Raw genomic sequence first — 19,026 nt, 5'->3', positions numbered from 1 at the left:
CAACTTTTGATAACATAAAATTTAATAGATCATATTTACAGCATACGCATTCATTCCAGAGAATTAAAATAGAACACACTAAGAAATGTAACGTCTTCCAAATTTCAGATAAATGGATAAAACTTACAAAAAAGATAAATACTTCAAGTAATTCATATTAAACAGAATAAAAGCTACTCAATGATATTGGTGCTCAAAGCTTCAACAAAACAAAACATTAAACAAGATGCAAATATTGTAAAGAAGGATATCTCATGGTAGTGTTTCGCCTGTATTATAGTATAAACAAGTGCCGCTAAGAGTCATCCGTTGGCTAGTATTTGGCACTATTTCAAACAGAAAATTCTGACCAAGATGATATGGTGCATTCATATCGTATGCAAAAATGAAGCTCTGCTTAAAACATATTGTTTAACAGTACCAAGAGTATAAAGAGTTTAATGTAAACATTGTGGAAACATTCCCTTGTTGGCACCACATTTTAATAACCTGGGAAAAAGAAAAAGGAAGCCTGAATTTCTATGGTAACTTGTACTTCCGCCAAAAATTATGACCCACCAATTTTACAGGCTCAAAATGTAATTTGAAATCGCAGCTGGTGAGCTGGCATGTCCAAGTTAATAAGGGAAATGTTATTGTAAACGGTTATGCTTTAACAGCAACTTCTCTCACTACTTTTTTTTTTTCTCGAGGAAACTACCATCTGTAGAATACTATGATATCAATTCCATTTTTAAAGGTCTGGAGTGAAAGTGCAGATTTGAAGTCAACATCTATAATGACTGTCTTTCAGAGTTTTTAAATGAATATCTTTCTAACTACATAGATTTTGATACATCTGTGTAGAATTCGTGCAAAAGTGTAGAGGTCTTTCATTCACTTGTGGTTCAAGATCACAATACCAATTTATACAGATTTCACACCATATATAGGCTATATTTTTCTTCAATAAATAAGCATATATTTTCATTTAATAACCTTATACTGTAGTACTTGCTGTACATATAAACACTGACAACGAGTACATACAAAATGGCGACTACCACAAGCACCATCTTGTGGTCACTAAACAGAAAAAAACCAAGCCAAAAAAAAAAAACATTGTTTGTGGTTAAATGCAGGATATGATTACACAGTATTTGTCTGAGTGGTTGAGGTAATCGGGTGTTAGGATGGGTCGACATGAAGGTCTTTGGACCGCTAGGAAAGGATTACTTTAAGCTCACACACAAAGGACAAACTGCAGGTAGGCTAACACCATTAGTGGTCTTCCACGATCTCAGTGGTCTCGCAAGATCACTCAAGGACCTTGTGTAATACAATGGTAATGAGAAACCCATCAGACTACTCCAATCAAGAAAGTCAGTCAGAGTCCATGTTTTTAACACAAATGTCTTGAATGCAGTGGCCAATCTTTCTGTTGTTGAAGTAACAGGATGCAATTTTCTTAGACGGAGATATAACTCAGTCAGAAAAAGTGAACTGACTAAACTGACTCAACGTGTGGAGTGAACAATTCAGAGCATGATTAGAGATTCAATTAGAAAAACAAATATTGCAAATTGCATGCTTCTAGTAAACAGATTTCACTTTTTTTTAATGAGCCCAAAAATAAACTGCTCAATCATGAACCTCCACAGAACTGACCAACACAACAGACATCTGTTAGCTCCAACTACATCATGAATCGCTTCCTATTGTAATGTTCTCTCTCCAAGGCTCAATCGTGTAGAGCAAGGCTTTTCAACTGATTGTGACTCCAGGGCCACCATTCTGACTATGAAAGCAAAATGGGGACCACTGTATAAATGTCTGTTGTAGAAGGTAATAATACCAGTCTTAACAAAATAACTAACAAGTCAGAAAAGCACCCCCAGCTTGGTACCAATCATATCATTCGGGTTTCCATTAGTACAATTAAATAATGTTGGTGCTAACTTTAACAAATCAATAGGCATAATAACTATATTTTAATTAAATATGAACTTAAATAACATAACATAACAACAGTGAACCCTTGAGATATGAAAGGTATTGTGGCACATCCATGGTGATTTTCTGTCGTGGTGGATAAAAGAATGGTAGACCCATCCCCAACACCCTGCCTCTTGGACAGTAATTCTGAGGAGTGTTCAGATGGGAGTACAAATGGAAAACACGTTTCTGCAACCCTACTTGATGTTTTTGAGGAGTGAGGTGCGAGCATTCACTACGGCCTTGAAGGCGTCTTCGCTGCCCGGTGCCACACATTTGTCTGGGTGGAGAAGAACCGCCAGCTTCCTGTAGGCTTTGTTCACCTCCTCCCTGAAACACAAATCCACACAAGCACTGATCAAACTGACATAGACAATACTAGTTGCATCAACACCTTCAAAATCAATACGATTATCGGTACTTCTTCGCATGCGGTCACTATTTCCTGAGAATTTTCCAACATGTTGAACTACACATAGCTTCTCTACAATTTCTAACGGAGTGAAACTTATAGTAGTTTATATCCATACTGAACTTTAGGAATAAAAGTGTTTGTTGCCCTATTCTGTTTTATGTTTGCAACTTCACCGACATACACCATCTGTGACCTTTGCTTGAGTGACCAGAGATTGTAAATTCAGCCTTGAGGTTATTGTAAACTTGAGCATCTCTGAGTGGATGTTGGCCAACTGACAGCCCCTGAAACAGGCTGAGAGCAACAGTGAAGACCAACTGAGGGTAAGGACTGAGGGGGTGCATTTTAAGTGTTCAAGAGACCAGAGATTAGTTCAAGACAGACTAAACATGGCAAAGCCAATGATTCAATGAAAACAATAGTTTCTGGAAGTGCTCCGAGAAGACCATTGTTTACTTTTCCAAATATATTCAGAGCATGATGAAATTGATGTAAATGTGCTGAAGGTTTCATTTTCTTCTCAACTTCAGGCTGTGCTCAATGCCTTTTAATTACGACAGTATTTGTATACAGGTCGATGGGATAGCAGTAGCACATCAGAAAAAAAAATGAAAGAAAGAAAGAAAGAAAGAAAGAAAGAAAGAAAGAAAGAGAGAGACAGAAAGGAGAAAAAAAACTGAGAAAGAAATATCAATATGAAAGAAAGCAAGCTACAGAATAGAGGTGTAACAATCCGTAAACTGTTATCAATGCTTCAATCTAATAACAAACAATGCAGTGACACGGTTCCATTGACCTGACTCAAACATGGGAACATGCGTGTTAATCTTTCCTTCTTCTTTCCCAACATCTACAAGTTGTCACCTTGCAGTAGTAGCAGGACTTTGGTAGCAGCCAGAGCAGTAGAGGTAGCCAAGAGCATAGACGCTTCTATACACTTTGCTGACAGCTGATTCCAGCTGTTGGTACTGTAGGTCTATCACTGGTGTGGAATGTGTTTGGGGCAATTCTCATAATCAGCATAACTTATTAGCTTATCTTCGTAGTAGAACATTTTAGATTAATTTTTAGATTTACATTCTTTTTAACACACAGCTGGGAACTTGATTGACTATAAAAAGATAGAATCTTCGGAATAAGGAATCAATATGAAATTGAATTGAATCATGATGTTATGAAACAATTCCAATTCAGAGCAAACAACTCCTTAACTGTTCTAAAATCACTGGAACCTACAGCCGTGCGCTTTTTGCTTTTGCTAAATATTTCCTAAAATGTCTAAGATTTCATAAAATAAAGGCACAGCAACAAGAAACAAGATGTATTCATAGATAATCATTCTTCCACAAATAAACAGGCGCAGCAGAGCAGCAGTATGCTAATTTTTGTATCAATTCATGGTGGTGATTCAGCCAATCATAATTAAGGACCGGAACTACTGATTTACACCCCAACTACAAAAGCTAAGACCGAAAAAGAGCAAGAAAAGACAGAAAAGGAGAAAAGAAAGATGGAGACGGAGAGTGAGAGACATAAAGAGAGAAAGAAAAAACAGATTGGATTGGGAAGGCTGATTAATCTGGGAGGTGAAGCCTAAGTGGATTGCGCCTGTCCTCCAGTGATTGCACACATGAGGACTCGGGAGGTGTCCTGCTTTTGCCACCGGCTTGCTGACCCACTGCCAAGTGCTCTATTATTAGAGCCGAGAGTGCGCCTGGGCAGAGCCTGCACTGGGGTTGGACACAGAGCCAGTTATGACTTGTCCCAGCAGCGGCCACCACAAACTCTCATTAGAGGGTCAAAGCAGGACAACATAGGACAGCTCAAGACCTGCACTGTACGGAGGAATGCAAACTAGCTTAACTAATGCGTTCTGACTGAAAGAATGTTCAGTGACTTAACCAAACATCTCAAAGGACAAAAAGTTACGACGCATTCAGAGATGACTGAGGAGGTCAATGGCATCTATTCAGTTTGGACACAGTGCCTAAAATCTTGATCAATTTCATTTGCCATTTGTTTCCAATTATTTACAAAAAAAAATATATATATATATCATTCAAAACAAGCGACTGCCTAAATATTTACCCCTTCTTAAGCGCTGTGGACACAGACAATGAACAATGGATTTTATAGAGCAGCACTGACAAAACTAGAAAATGTAATTTCGAGGAAATGACCAGTGCATGCAAAAGCAATACATGATAAAATGTGAAACAAACTTCAATTTAGAAACAGTTGTGGACAGAGGAAGGTGAACAGGATCTGTAGTCTTAAAGGAATAGTTCGGAATTTTGGACATAGGACCTCATTTCCAACTTAGTCGGGCTGATATAGGTCGGTGGAGACCATTTTCAGTGAATTTCTGCCCTTCCTTAAGTTGCAGCATTCATCTGGTGCTAATCTGGTGCCGAGATAACGCAAGTCAACGGTAACATCTAGCCTGCCACTGAAAACAGTCTTAATCCACTCAACAGAACACCCGAAACAAATAAATAATAACATCAGACTATCGATGGACATGTCTGTGTTGATAGAACAATGTTAGAAATAAAACTAACCTTGCATCGCCTTGCAAAAGCCTATACTTTGTTCCCTGTATGGCAGTAGCGGATTGAGAAACTAGTCCCTCAAAATGTAATAAATAATTTAGTTGCAAGGTTAGTTTTATCGATAGTCTGACTGTGATAATGTGTCCGTGCAGATGTAGAGACTCAGGTCGAGAGATGCCAAGTAGAAGAATAACTTCCTTTTTTTATTAAGCTACCGGTAGGTTGTAGACATGAGACATAAACAAAAGAAAAACACTTATCAAAACGAAAAACACAAACATGGGACAATGCCCAATGGCTAGGCCCTACGTACCCATACTGGCCGAGACAATGTGCCCTCTCACGGCAGAGGCCCATCTCCCGAATGAAGCGCCCAATACTCTTTTATGCTATTGGCGCGGACCAAACACAGCAAACAATCAATCAGCGCAACCACGTATCCTCCTAGGCTAGATACTCTAGAGCGCAACACATTACTTGACAACATTCCTATGTAATCATAACTCCTTGGCTACAGTCCCTCAAAATAACAAATAAAACAAAACTACAGAAACACCCCTGTCTCTATGAGCGCTTCCCTTATGGGAGCGCGCCCCATCCCTTTAACTGGGTCTCACCTCCGACACTCTTGTCGCACCCCGGAAGACAGGTAGACATCAGGTAAGATGCACAATACACAATACAAAACACACAATACACAGACAAACATTGGCACAGTCGCAACGGTTTCATTCAATATGTCAATTGTGCGCACACGAAACCCGCCACAACTGCCCCGACATTATGCCTTGCATCAGCCGTTAATAGCCATGTTTAGCGCACGGCCTAACCAATATTCCTTCGCATCATCCAACGACCTAATACATAGGCTAGTTATTCTTTACTTTTCAAAATATGCATTTCAACATTTCGTTTCTTAATCTCCTGTATGTGTCTACTGAATGTAATGTCTGTGTTCAAGCGCAAACTCCGTTCCCATTGTTCTTACTGGCGGGAATGCGCCTGCTTGCGTGACAGACGCGGTGCGCTCTGTCACACTGACGTTTTAATTTACTTGTCTCGGGTGTGCTGTGGAGTGAGTAAGACTGTTTTGGATGTTACCGTTGAAATGCCGTTACCGTTAGCGCAGAACCAGTTTAGTAAAGGGGAACGCTGCAACTTAAGGAAGGGGTTAAACGTGATAAAAAACGGTCTCCACCGACCTATATCACCTCGGCTAAGTTGGAAATGAGGTCCTATGTCCAGAGTAGATGGGGGGGCGTGTGTTGTATACTGTATGTGGCTTAATAAGATGCTGGTAAGGGGCAGTGTGTGCAGAGGTGGAAAAGTCCAGCTTCAGAAAGGCAAAGTCCTACCACATATCTGTGCCAACCACTTCAATCGGCTGATTCTAATTAGCACAACTCTTGAGCCAGGCAGAGCAGCTAATTGGTGAGATCACCTGTGTTAAGTACACAGATAGAACCAATACGTGATTGGACTTTTACTCTCTGAAGCTGGACTTGTGTGAGTGTGAGTGTGAGTGTGAGTGTGAGTGTGTGTGTGTGTGTGTGTGTGTGTGTGTGTGTGTGTGTGTGTGTGTGTGTTAGGTTAGGGTGAGAGTGTTGTGGAGTGAATGGAGAAGTGTGGTGTATATGAAGTGCTGCAGTCAGGAGTGTGTGTGTGGATGAGTAAATGGTTTGAAGAAGAGGAATGGATAGAAGGTTGGAAGGGATGTGCCTTACATCCTTGTAGAATGGCGAGACAGAGAGAGCTGAGCAAAGAGCAGTAATGCAGGTGCAATCAATTTAACTGGCTAAACTTGATTGGGCCTAGTTGAAATCCTTTGTGATGTCACAGTTGAATGCAAAGTGAGGGAAAGTGAAAACCAGCGCCCCAAGTGGTTGCGTTCCTATCGAAGAGCAGCTCCAATGTTGAGTCCCATAGACCGACTTTTCAAAAAAATACTACGCAGCTATACCAGCGATCTTATCCACCAAAAATATTTTTCAGTCTGCATACTGTAATAATCTAGCCTGACTCTCGCCAGACCCTTGTAGTTCCGCCATGCTCCACCAGAGGCGTTTCGCTGAGCTCCACACAAGGGTCTGGACGCGAGGGCAATCCAAACCCCTGGGCCAGTGATCAAAAAATAAGCAACCAATCAGGAGCGCCGAAGCGAGTGTTTGATTCAAATAACAATGGCGGCACGCAGCGAGGAGTCTTGTGCTGACATTGATTCTGCTATTTCAACCGTTTTGTCGAATCTATCGAGTATTCATTCTTTAAAAGATTAACAGAGAATAGTTTTGAAGACATTTATTGGTGGCAAGGATGTTTTTACTCTTCTTCCGACCGGGTTTGGCAAGAGTTTGAAGAAGCCTAGCACGTCATTCAAGATAACAGGCAAGTGGTTTATCAAATCACATGCGAGGATGTTTTACAAGGACCCGCCTTCAGAAATACATCTCCTATCGAGAAGTCCCAGATCCTTGTGTGAAGCAGACAGCGAACTACAGGATCTGGCGAAAGTCAGGTTAGTAATAATCTACTAACTGTGAAAATATCAGACCCTATTTCGCCTTATTTAAAAAAAACGTAATTGCTCGTTTCATTTCATAAATGGACTACAACTTCAAGTGGCGTGACACCCTTCCACGACGTTACTCGCCTAGCATGGTTTGTTTATTAGCCTGTTAGCTAGTTGGTTAGTTAGTAGACAATCACACTTACTGCCAGCTCTTGTGTGAGTAGGAGCACAACACAAGTTATCCCAACATAAAGGTAATTACCACGCGGTTTACATCGCTCTCTGTTATTACAAAAATATGATAAGCCAGTTAAGCAAATTGCCGTTTTAATCAGTTGGAGATGAAGCGCCCAAACTGGTGACGTCAAATGCTACTGTAGCTAGCTACTGTAGTTCGTTATCACCATGTTACAAACAAACTCAAAACAATTAAACTGATCCTAAAAAATAAAGTATGACCACTCGAAGCAATAGAGCTGACCTACATGAATAGCATATTGAAGGCATTTAACTAACTTCCCATTGTGGGCCGAGATATATTTTTTCTAAAAGAAAATCCCATCCACTCCTGCTAGCCTCTAGGAACGCAACCACCAGATGGCGATGAGATTACTTTCCCTCCCTATGAGGAAAAATAAGCTTGATTTTTGTTAATATCTCAAAAAATATAACGTTTGCAGAACTGAAATATACATTGCCTTAGTCTCATTGTCAAGACCTATGTAACAAAGTTTGAACCAAGTTTCTACAAGATTCAAACTCTGTAACGTAGGTCTTCTAATGGATCGGGTTGGTATGACTTTTCAACTTTGTAACTTTTATACTTTTTGAACTATTAAATAAAAACTATTAAAATTTCCCCATAGACTTAACATTGGCCTCTATGACATCACAATCGGGTCGTTGAGCAATTAGAATCTTATGCCAGGTGGCCAGCCCCACCTGCAGCAGCCCTCTCTCTCTCAGGCTTTAAGCATACAATCTCTCTGTGAAGACTACATATCCTGTTTACTGTTTCCTCTGTCCACAACTGTTTCAAAATAAAAGTCCTCACTGCAATAATACACTATTAAATCATTTAACCACTGAAACTACTCAACTATTTAACTGTTCAACCAAACCAACTGTCAGTTATCATCAACTATGCCTCCAGTCAACTAAATGAAACTTCCATGTACCTAGCAACCAACACAGCAACCATTAAAATTAAGCGTTTTTGACAGTTTCCATAGCAACCAACATGATTATACTACAGTAACTTCTTTATTCCTGATAGTGGGCACCATGGATACCCTAGCAACTACTGTTTCAAAATAAAAGTCCTCACTAGCAAGTTCGCATTGTTAGCATGGTTAGCATTGTTAGCATAGTTAGCATTTTTAGCATAACTGCTAAAAATGATTAGCTAAGTTAGCTAATCAACCTGGTTAGCATTGTTAGCATAGTTAGCATTGTTAGCATAGTTAGCATTTTTAGCACAACTGCTAAAATGATTAGCTAAGTTAGCTAATCAATGTGGTTAGCATTGTTAACATAGTTAGCAATGTTAGCATAGTTAGCATTTTTAGCATTACTGCTAGAAATCATCAGCTAAGTTAACTTATCAACCTGGTTAGCATTGTTAGCATAGTTAACATTTTAGAATACCTGTTAGAAAGTATTAGTTAAGTTAGAACAGGAATGTTTAAGCTTTAAAATGTCTACCATGACACTATCAACTCTCTTTAAACTATGCAACCACCATGTTTACCCTAGCTACACCTTAGTAGCCATATCTAAAATTTTTTGCATTTTCATGCACTGGTAATTCCTTGGAATTGCATTTCTAGTTACAGTGCATGAAAATGCACTGTACTGTTCTTCCTAGTCTTCTTATTACAGTGCATGAAAATGCACTGTACTGTTCTTCCTCGGTCTTCTTCTTCTTATTATTCTTCTTCTAACGCACGCAATTCAGCTTCAACCGCTTAACGTAGAAACTCCATTAAAATTTTGACGCGTAGGTCTTACTTACGCGATGTGGGCTTTGTATTTTTCAACTTTGTAACTTTTATACTTTTTAAACTATTAGTTAAAAACTATTACAATTTCCCCCATAGACTTAACATGGCTCATTATGACATCACGGCAGCAATTAGAATGTTACCCCAGCTGGTCAGCCACCTGGGCACCAACTGTCAGTTTCTCTCAGGCTTTACAATCTCTCTGAAGACTACATATTCTGTTCCCCTGTATCCTCTGCGCACAACAGTATCAAAATAAGTCCTCCTAATTCCATTCAACTTTATATCCATTCATCTTCTTCAAACCATTCACTCATCCACCCATTCTAAACAGTCTGCCTATCAACATCAATTAGACGCTCTACATTCAACTTTTAAACAATCTACTCTGTCTCAGGCTGGCTCTCTTAAGACTAGCCAGTTAAATTGATTACACCTGTATCTGTATCCACTACTCTCAGTAGAGAGCTGTGTCTCTCCATTCTACAAGAATATAAGGCACATTTCATCCAACATTCTATCCATTCATCTTCTTCAGACCATTCACTCGTCCACCCATTAAACTGTCTATCAACATCTATTAAACAATCTGTCTATCAACATCCATTAAACTCTCTGTCTATCAACATTAATTAGACTATCTACATTCAACTTTTAAATTATTTACTCTGTCTCAGGCTTTAAGAGTAGCCTACTCTGGCTCTCTTAAGACTAGCCAGTTAAATTGATTACACCTGTGTCAACTACTCTCAGAGAGCTGCATCAGTGTCTCTCTTAACAAGAATATAAGGCACATTCCATCCAACCTTCTATCCATTCATCTTCTTCATTCACTCATCCACCCATTAAACTGTCAATCAATATCTATTAAACAATCTGCCTATCAACATCCATTAAACATTCTGTCTATCAACATTAATTAGACTATCTACATACAACTTTCAAAGTATTTACTGTGGGTGCCTCTCAAGCAGCGTTTATATGTCCTCCCTCGCTCCTCGATCCTCAATGATCTACATAAAGAAAGATAGAAGAAGGGCTAGACTATCCCATTGTTGCCGCTCCATCATTCTTTATGTAGATCAGTGAGGAGCGAGAGAGGACGCGTAAACGCTATATGAGAGGCACCTTCTGTCTCAGGCTTTAAGCATACAATCTCATTAAGACTACAGATCCTGTTTCACTACGTCCTCTGTCCACAACTGTTTCAAAATAAAGGTCCTCACTGCAATAATACACTATTAAATCATTTAACCATTGAAACTACTCAACTATTGAACTGTTCAACCATTCCAACTGTCAGTTATCATCCACTATGCCTCCAGTCAACTACATGAAACCTCCATGTACCTAGCAACCAACATAGCAACCATTAAAATTAAGTGTTTATGACCGTTTCCATAGCAACCAACATGATTATACTGCAGTAACTTCTTGTTTCCTGATAGTGGCCACCATGGATACCCTAGCAACAAATGTTTCAAAATAAAAGTCCTCACTAGCAAGTTAGCATGGTTAGCATAGTTAGCATTGTTAACATAGTTAGCATTTTTAGTATAACTGCAAAAAATCATCAACTAAGTTAGCTAATCAACCTGGTTAGCATTGTTAGCAAATTTAGCATTGTTAACATAGTTAGCATTTTTAGCATTACTGCTAGAAATCATCGGTTAAGTTAGCTAATCAACCTGGTTAGCATTGTTAATAAAGTTAGCATTGCTAGCATAATAAGCATTTTTAGCGTAACTGCTAGAAATCATTAGCTAAGTTAGCTAATCAACATTTTAACATGAATAGAAATCATTAGTTAAGTTAGAACTGGAACGTTTCATCTTTAAAACGTCTACCTTCACAATATCAACTCTCTGTAAACTATGCAACCACCATGTTTACCCTAGCTACACCTTAGTAACCAGGGCCCTGTAACTCGAAGCACACGTTAGCTGCTCTTAGACCTTACGCATATCTTAAGCCTATCGTAAAAAGATACGCATGTAACTCAAATGATTCGCAAGTCTACGTGTAACGTAACTTAAGACAAAAGTTACGACTGCTTCATACCACACGTAACGCTGTCGTAAGTGTCTGAACAACCTAGGATAACCAAGGCTACTGTCGCTTGCATTCATGCTTGCCCTCTTGCATTCTCTTCGCCTCCGTTATTTTAGCAATTGAGCATTCGTTTCCTGCCATTATAGTCGCGTCTTGTGTGCTCCTCACCCAGCTGTTTACGATTTCTGTTTTCACGTCCCAAATCTTCTTTCTAGAATGTATCTTTGTGTTTGTCAGCTTGAGAATAAAATGTTTTTTTTTTAATCCCTTTACCTAAGTGACAGTTATTTTCATTCGGCAGCTGTAAGAGCTTCCATTCCTCAGCTGTAAGAGCAGCTTGGACGAACAGCATTTTAAGTTGTCAGGGGGGAAACGAACGCTGATTCCCTCGTTACTACAACATTTACAGTGGTTGCTCTTTCGAGTTACAGTTTAAGTTGCGTGCATCTCACGTGTGACTTGCGACAAGTTTCAGTTACACACGGATCGTTATGATTTACGAGTTCGTAAGCCATGCGTAACGTAAAGTTAAGTTTGATTTTTCGAGTTACAGGGCCCAGATCTACATTATCTATCTATTTTTGCATTTTCATGCACTGGTAATTCCTTGGAATTGCATTTCTAGTTATTATCTTTATTATTATTCCGCTGACAGCTTTTTCTAACCGCAATTTCTCTTCAACCGTTTAACTTAGAAACTTCATTCAAACTTTGTAACGTAGGTATTCTAATGGATCGGGTTGCTATGATTTTTCAACTTTGTAACTTTTATACTTTTTGAACTATAAATTAAAAACTATTAAAAATTTCCCCATAGACTTAACATTGGCCTCTATGACATCACAATCAGGTCGTTGAGCAATTAGAATCTTATGCCAGGTGGCCAGCCCCACCTGCAGCAGCCCTCTCTCTCTCAGGCTTTAAGCATACAATCTCTCTGTGAAGACTACATATCCTGTTAACTGTTTCCTCTGTCCACAACTGTTTCAAAATAAAAGTCCTCACTGCAATAATACACTATTAAATCATTAAACCACTGAAACTACTCAACTATTTAACTGTTCAACCATTCCAACTGTCAGTTATCATCAACTATGCCTCCAGTCAACTAAATGAAACCTCCATGTACCTAGCAACCAACATAGCAACCATTTAAATTAAGCGTTTTTGACAGTTTCCATAGCAACCAACATGATAATACTACAGTAACTTCTTTATTCCTGATAGTGGGCACCATGGATACCCTAGCAACTACTGTTTCAAAATAAAAGTCCTCACTAGCAAGTTAGCATTGTTAGCATGGTTAGCATAGTTAGCATTGTTAACATAGTTAGCATTTTTAGCATAACTGCTAAAAATGATTAGCTAAGTTAGCTAATCAACCTGGTTAGCATTGTTAGCATTGTTAGCACAACTGCTAAAATGATTAGCTAAGTTAGCTAATCAACGTGGTTAGCATTGTTAACATAGTTAGCAATGTTAGCATAGTTAGCTGATGATTTCTAGCAGTAATGCTAAAAATGCTAAGTTAACTTATCAACCTGGTTAGCATTGTTAACATAGTTAACATTTGAGAATACCTGTTAGAAATTATTAGTTAAGTTAGAACAGGAATGTTTAAGCTTTAAAATGTCTACCTTAACACTATCAACTCTCTTTAAACTATGCAACCACCATGTTTACCCTAGCTACACCTTAGTAGCCATATCTAAATTTTTTTGCATTTTCATGCACTGGTAATTCCTTGGAATTGCATTTCTAGTTATTATTATTCCGCTGATCGATTTTTCTAACCGCAATTTCTCTTCAACCGTTTAACTTAGAAACTTCATTCAAACTCTGTAACGTAGGTCTTCTAATGGATCGGGTTGGTATGACTTTTCAACTTTGTAACTTTTATACTTTTTGAACTATTAAATAAAAACTATTAAAATTTCCCCATAGACTTAACATTGGCCTCTATGACATCACAATCGGGTCGTTGAGCAATTAGAATCTTATGCCAGGTGGCCAGCCCCACCTGCAGCAGCCCTCTCTCTCTCAGGCTTTAAGCATACAATCTCTCTGTGAAGACTACATATCCTGTTTACTGTTTCCTCTGTCCACAACTGTTTCAAAATAAAAGTCCTCACTGCAATAATACACTATTAAATCATTTAACCACTGAAACTACTCAACTATTTAACTGTTCAACCATTCCAACTGTCAGTTATCATCAACTATGCCTCCAGTCAACTAAATGAAACCTCCATGTACCTAGCAACCAACATAGCAACCATTAAAATTAAGCGTTTTTGACAGTTTCCATAGCAACCAACATGATTATACTACAGTAACTTCTTTATTCCTGATAGTGGGCACCATGGATACCCTAGCAACTACTGTTTCAAAATAAAAGTCCTCACTAGCAAGTTAGCATGGTTAGCATAGTTAGCATAGTTAGCATTTTTAGCATAACTGCTAAAAATGATTAGCTAAGTGAGCTAATCAACCTGGTTAGCATTGTTAGCATAGTTAGCATTTTTAGCACAACTGCTAAAATGATTAGCTAAGTTAGCCAATCAATGTGGTTAGCATTGTTAACATAGTTAGCAATGTTAGCATAGTTAACATTTTTAGCATTACTGTTAGAAATCATCAGCTAAGTTAACTTATCAACCTGGTTAGCATTGTTAGCATAGTTAACATTTTAGAATACCTGCAACCACCATGTTTACCCTAGCTACACCTTAGTAGCCATATCTACATTTTTTTGCATTTTCATGCACTGGTAATTCCTTGGAATTGCATTTCTAGTTATTATTATCATATTATTACCTACTGTACACACAAATTCAAGCACTTCCTGAGGTGGCAATGAGGCAAACAATATGAATACATTAAGAGATGGTTTTAACAACCAAATTTATGATTCGTAATAGCAGGATAACAAATTAAAGGAAAACACATACGTTTTGTTTTAAAAAATGTCTTGTCTGGAAGTAGACTTGCTATCTAACATGGCTGAATGGCATGTCAGATACACGGCATGTCAATATAATGTTGGCAAACACTGGGGATGACTTTCGGTATTGATATGCTGCCCCTTAGGGTGCATTCACACTGGGTCCGTTTAACTGGACCATACCAGAGAGTGATTACTCCCCCTAGCCCTGACCCAGCTGGTCTCTGTTCACATTACATTTTTGTTTGAGGTCCTACTGTAGGTCCCTTTATGTCATTTATGTCTTTTTACCAATATTGCTAGGCAATGTAGCAAAAATGCTACCGCACGCACATCCAAAAAACGACAAAAACTGGGTGCTGGACGACAAGCATAAGTTAGGACAGAGAAGTCCGCACACCAGAAAATGTTCCTCAGGTTTAGTCTAGTCTGATGTCTAATGAAGGGCTAGGGCCTGAAATGATACGTGGTGATTTATCATTAAAAAAACCTGAGGAGCATTTTCTGGTGTGCGGACTTCTCTCTCCTAATGCAGCAAAAATGGAAGTTTATTTCCTGGGTTTGAAACAGATAGCATTCAAACTGTTCTAACGAATCGTATCCCAGATCCCTGTTTTCCAGGTTGGGAAGACTGCACTCAATTTAGAACAAATTATCGAACTATCAGTCACCACAAGTTTGAGTCCAGATCAAACGGTCTAGTGTGAATGCATCCTTAGTGAACACTCCTTGAGCTTGACTTCTGCATATATACAGCGCTCACAACCAGTCCAGAGAGCTGGTAGCATTGACCTACCGTGTGGCCCCTGGTTTCACCCCCAGCATATCCCAGCTGTCTTTACTGTTGCGGATGCGACGGATGGTGTCCGCCTGCTCCTTGGTGAAACCTGCGTTGACCTCTGGTGTTGGCCTCTTCCCTCCGTTCTCACACATATCCGTTATAGACGAGAAGAAGGCCTAGGGGGACCAGAGATGCGAAACTATACATTAGGGAAACCATGCATTATTAGCAGCCACAGATTTTATATGAGTTAGTATGAGGTGTGGTAAGATTTTTCCATGCACAAACCTGAAACATTTCACTGATGCCCTCACCACTCTGTGCAGAAGTCTCAAAGTAGTGAAAGCCTCGACTCTCAGCCCACAGCCTGCCCTCACTCTCATCCACCACTCTCCTCTTAGTCAGGTCCACCTGCAGTCACAAGTAGCAACCAGAGTCATCTCAGCATCCTGCACCAACACATGAAGGACCCTTCCCCTTCAAACAACATATCCCACTACAATGGAAATATGCTTCAATTTAATTCTTATTTCAACATACCAGTCCTAAATGTTAAAGACTTAGATCGTTTTGGTCTTCCTTCAAATTGACTTGATCATCAAAACTACAACATAAAATGGACTGTGACATGCATTTATGACGATATTGACAAACCTCCACTTCTACACTTGACGTTTGTCAAGAAAACAATTTGGTGTAAAATAAAGACATTTCTGACATCCATCTAACCTTGTTGGCACAGACAACAAAGACGATGCTCTCCATGTTAGCCTGGGAGCCCATTTCCTGCTTCATCTCGGTCAGCCAGCTGTCTAGGGCATCGAAGCTCTCCCTCAGCCCCACATCATACACCAGGATCACCCCCTGGGAGTCTTTGTAAAACTCATTACGTACCTGAGACAGAGAGATACTGCATGAACCAGCAATGGAGAAAGACAAACTAACTTGTCATTCACTACAGTTTTTGCACCAAAAATCACATGATAATGCTGTGCTTTCAACATGTATGGGAAGCTCTGAACACACTTAACTTTATAAACAACCTGAGAACCTTCAGAACCTAAAGTCACCTCAAAGTTCAAAAGTTCAAAGTTTATTGTCATGTACTCATAAATAAGCATTTATGAGTATTGAAATTCCTTGTGCTCACCTAGACAGTCACTCTAGTCACAAAGTATGACTCCTTTCTTACACAAGTGAGAAAAATGACATTATCAAGATAACTGTGCATCAGGCATGATGTAGAATGCCTCATTATTAGGTTGTATGATGCCCTCTTCTGGTGTGTGAAAGCCATTTCATATTAAGACGGTGTGCACTGATGGGATTGTTCATTGCAATGTACAGTTTGGTTCCACAGATTCAGATAAGCAAAGCAAAGCCGCCTCTGCAGTTAAGAGTGTTGGAAGGTTGGCAAAAATTGAAAGTAACAATGAGCACGCCATGACTAGGATAGTTTGTTAATATTTACCCTTATACTCATGATCCAAGATCATTTTATATAGGAAAGTTTGTCAATATTTGTCCATTATCTGATGATCCTTATCAAATCTTTTAATCTTTCCATATTTAACTTTACTTTAACTGTATGAACAATTGGTGATCCCTCGCTACACAGGCACTAGTTCAGCAATTAATGCAATTTCACTATATGTTTCACTATAGTATGCTATGTCTAAATATGACAAATAAAACTCATTGAATCCTTCAAACAATATTTTTCTTTAACTGCTTAATAACTGACTGAATCTGCTCCCTGCTACTTGAATTCAATGATCAAGATGTATGTTCCAAACAGTCCACTGCAGTCTTCTTATGAGCTTCAGCTGTGTCGACCAACCATAAACGCTAGGTCAAATTCAAGATTTTTCAGTGGTTCATGGATCAGTGGTTCCACACTGGTGGAATGAGTTGCCCAGTACTCTCCGTTCCAACAATAGTCTGCATCAAGCACATGCAGTTTGTGTGGACATGCTGCTGATCGGATCATAAACGGTCACAGCAACAATAAGGAATGACTGAAGAATTTGTCAGCATTAGTAGGGAACCCATCATGAGTGCGGAGAGGTGTGTGTCTGGAGGGCCTATTTTGACACAAATGGACGAAGGTGTCTGCTTGATAACCCCAGTGCAGTGCTCTCGAAGACTGCAAACATTCCTGCCTAGAGTATCTAGAAATCTGAAATCTTTATCTGAAATTAAAAGGCTTAAAGACTTTCAGCATTCAAATTACAGCCCAATATGTTACTGCTTGGTCAAAGTGCTTACCTCATAGAAAAAAGGATGCCCTGCCATATCAAAGATGTTCACTTTAATTTCCCGGTCACGGACTTGAACCCTAAAGCAAAATGAAAAACATATACTATGTGAATAACATATGAAAATAGTTTACTAGCCTAGTCTATATCAAACCCTTCCTTTAGTGTCTGTCTACTTCCAAATATGTTCAGTTCTCGGCTCAGCGATAGTTTGGCTCAAAGCCATCGATATCTCGATGGCTTTGGTTCGGCTTAGGCAACTTACTTGGTGACCCCATAGTCAATTCCAATTGTGGCCAGGTATTTGGGAACAAACCTCTTCTCGCAATAGCGTTTAATGATACAACTCTACAAGAAAGAGGACAATAAAAAAAATCACTGTTCAAAGATGCAAATCTATAACATGTAATGACTACATCAGTGTGGGATGGTTTGATTCGATGTCATCAAGGAATGAATGGAATGAAAAACTAATGTTACGTCCAGACACAACATCGCTGGTATGGCATCATGGCTAAAGAATGTGCTCGTTTATTGAGATCAAAGGGCTGTTCATTATATGGAAAAGTTGACATTACGTGACAGACGGCTAATGTTAACGTTACTGTCAACCAGCTGGCTCCAAAGCCTGGCTCACCACAATCAACAAACGTTATCATCACTAACCAAGCTAGCTAACATGGTCTTACCTTCCCGACTTCAGCGTTGCCCAAGCTGATAACCTTCACACGCAATGACTTCTTTTCACGTCTTTTTTGCACATTTGTGTCCATAATGACTGAAATGAAATGTTACAGTTCACAGTTCATGAGTCTGTCTGTTCACAAAGACTGCTAACTGGTTCGGTTTTGCGTAGCTGCTATATTATAGCTTGTGTCGCTACGTTGGACGTAAACACTCGACTTTACAGGTCTATCAAGCAGCTAACCGCTGAAAAAATGACGCAGGTGAGCAAGCAAACACATTAACGTTAACGTTACCTCAATCTATGCTGGGTGTACAGACCATAACAAGAATGAAAAATTACGCTAAATACGGGGTAACGTTAACAGTTGCATGGTTTAGCTAGCAAGCTGAGCTGGTCAGCAAGCCATATATCGCTAGCAGCTGGCTAACGTCAGCCTTCACCGCTTGAGGAATGCCAATATTCTTATCCTTGCCAGCAGATTCAGCATCGCATTTGCAGCTAGAAATCAAGTGAAGCAATGCCATATCTCAGCTCATGGCATCAGATATTTGCATCTTCCATTTAATCACGACCTATCATTAAAAACCTTACAAGAAAAATCACAGTACTTGAACCTGGATATTAGCTAGAGGCTTCTCCACATATTCCATTCACGGCAGGGGGAAATCTATCCGTTCCTATGGCAACGAAGACCAAGCCGTGCGTTTTATGCACTTTTGCAGATTCGTCACAAAGTCTGAATGTAGTTTCCTGAGCCCTGCCTTTTCTTTTCCAGAGTTTGAGTTGAGGAATGGGGGGGGGGGGGGGAGAGAGAGAGAGAGAGAGAGAGAGTGGGGGAGGGGGGAGGGAG

At 39.4% G+C, this 19,026-nt stretch overlaps 1 protein-coding gene across 3 annotated transcripts; it reads right to left on the bottom strand.

Moving 5' to 3' along the window:
- Window positions 1–18,929, bottom strand: dnajc27 (DnaJ (Hsp40) homolog, subfamily C, member 27). 3 transcript variants are annotated; one of them, XM_062523559.1, is made up of 8 exons: window positions 18,785–18,929; window positions 18,178–18,266; window positions 17,754–17,836; window positions 17,499–17,568; window positions 15,960–16,124; window positions 15,519–15,641; window positions 15,246–15,406; window positions 1–2,304 (listed from the first exon to the last, which is right to left on the bottom strand). In XM_062523559.1, the coding sequence occupies exons 2-8, from the start codon at window positions 18,259–18,261 to the stop codon at window positions 2,172–2,174; spliced, it is 819 nt and encodes a 272-aa protein (XP_062379543.1). In that variant the 5' UTR covers window positions 18,262–18,266; window positions 18,785–18,929; the 3' UTR covers window positions 1–2,171. The 3 variants fall into 3 exon arrangements, with proteins under 3 accessions (XP_062379543.1, XP_062379542.1, XP_062379541.1); XM_062523558.1 differs by having other exon boundaries at window positions 18,791–18,875; XM_062523557.1 differs by lacking the exon at window positions 18,785–18,929 and adding an exon at window positions 18,469–18,761.
- Between the last annotated feature and the right edge of the window lie 97 nt (window positions 18,930–19,026).

This window comes from Sardina pilchardus, chromosome 20 (assembly GCF_963854185.1).
Source record: "Sardina pilchardus chromosome 20, fSarPil1.1, whole genome shotgun sequence".
NCBI classification, from domain to species: Eukaryota; Metazoa; Chordata; class Actinopteri; order Clupeiformes; family Clupeidae; genus Sardina; species Sardina pilchardus.
The sequence above is the reverse complement of the archived record's forward strand: the minus strand, read 5'-3'. Positions and strand labels throughout refer to the sequence as shown.

Excerpts from the sequence above, each read along its gene's own strand:
- dnajc27 (XM_062523559.1), bottom strand. The coding sequence starts at position 18,261 with ATGGACACAAATGTGCAAAAAAGACGTGAAAAGAAGTCATTGCGTGTG. Across the intron at positions 17,569-17,753 it reads ATTGACTATGGGGTCACCAA|GGTTCAAGTCCGTGACCGGG; the intron begins GTAAGTTGCCTA and ends ATTTTGCTTTAG. Across the intron at positions 16,125-17,498 it reads GGCATCCTTTTTTCTATGAG|GTACGTAATGAGTTTTACAA; the intron begins GTAAGCACTTTG and ends TCTCTGTCTCAG.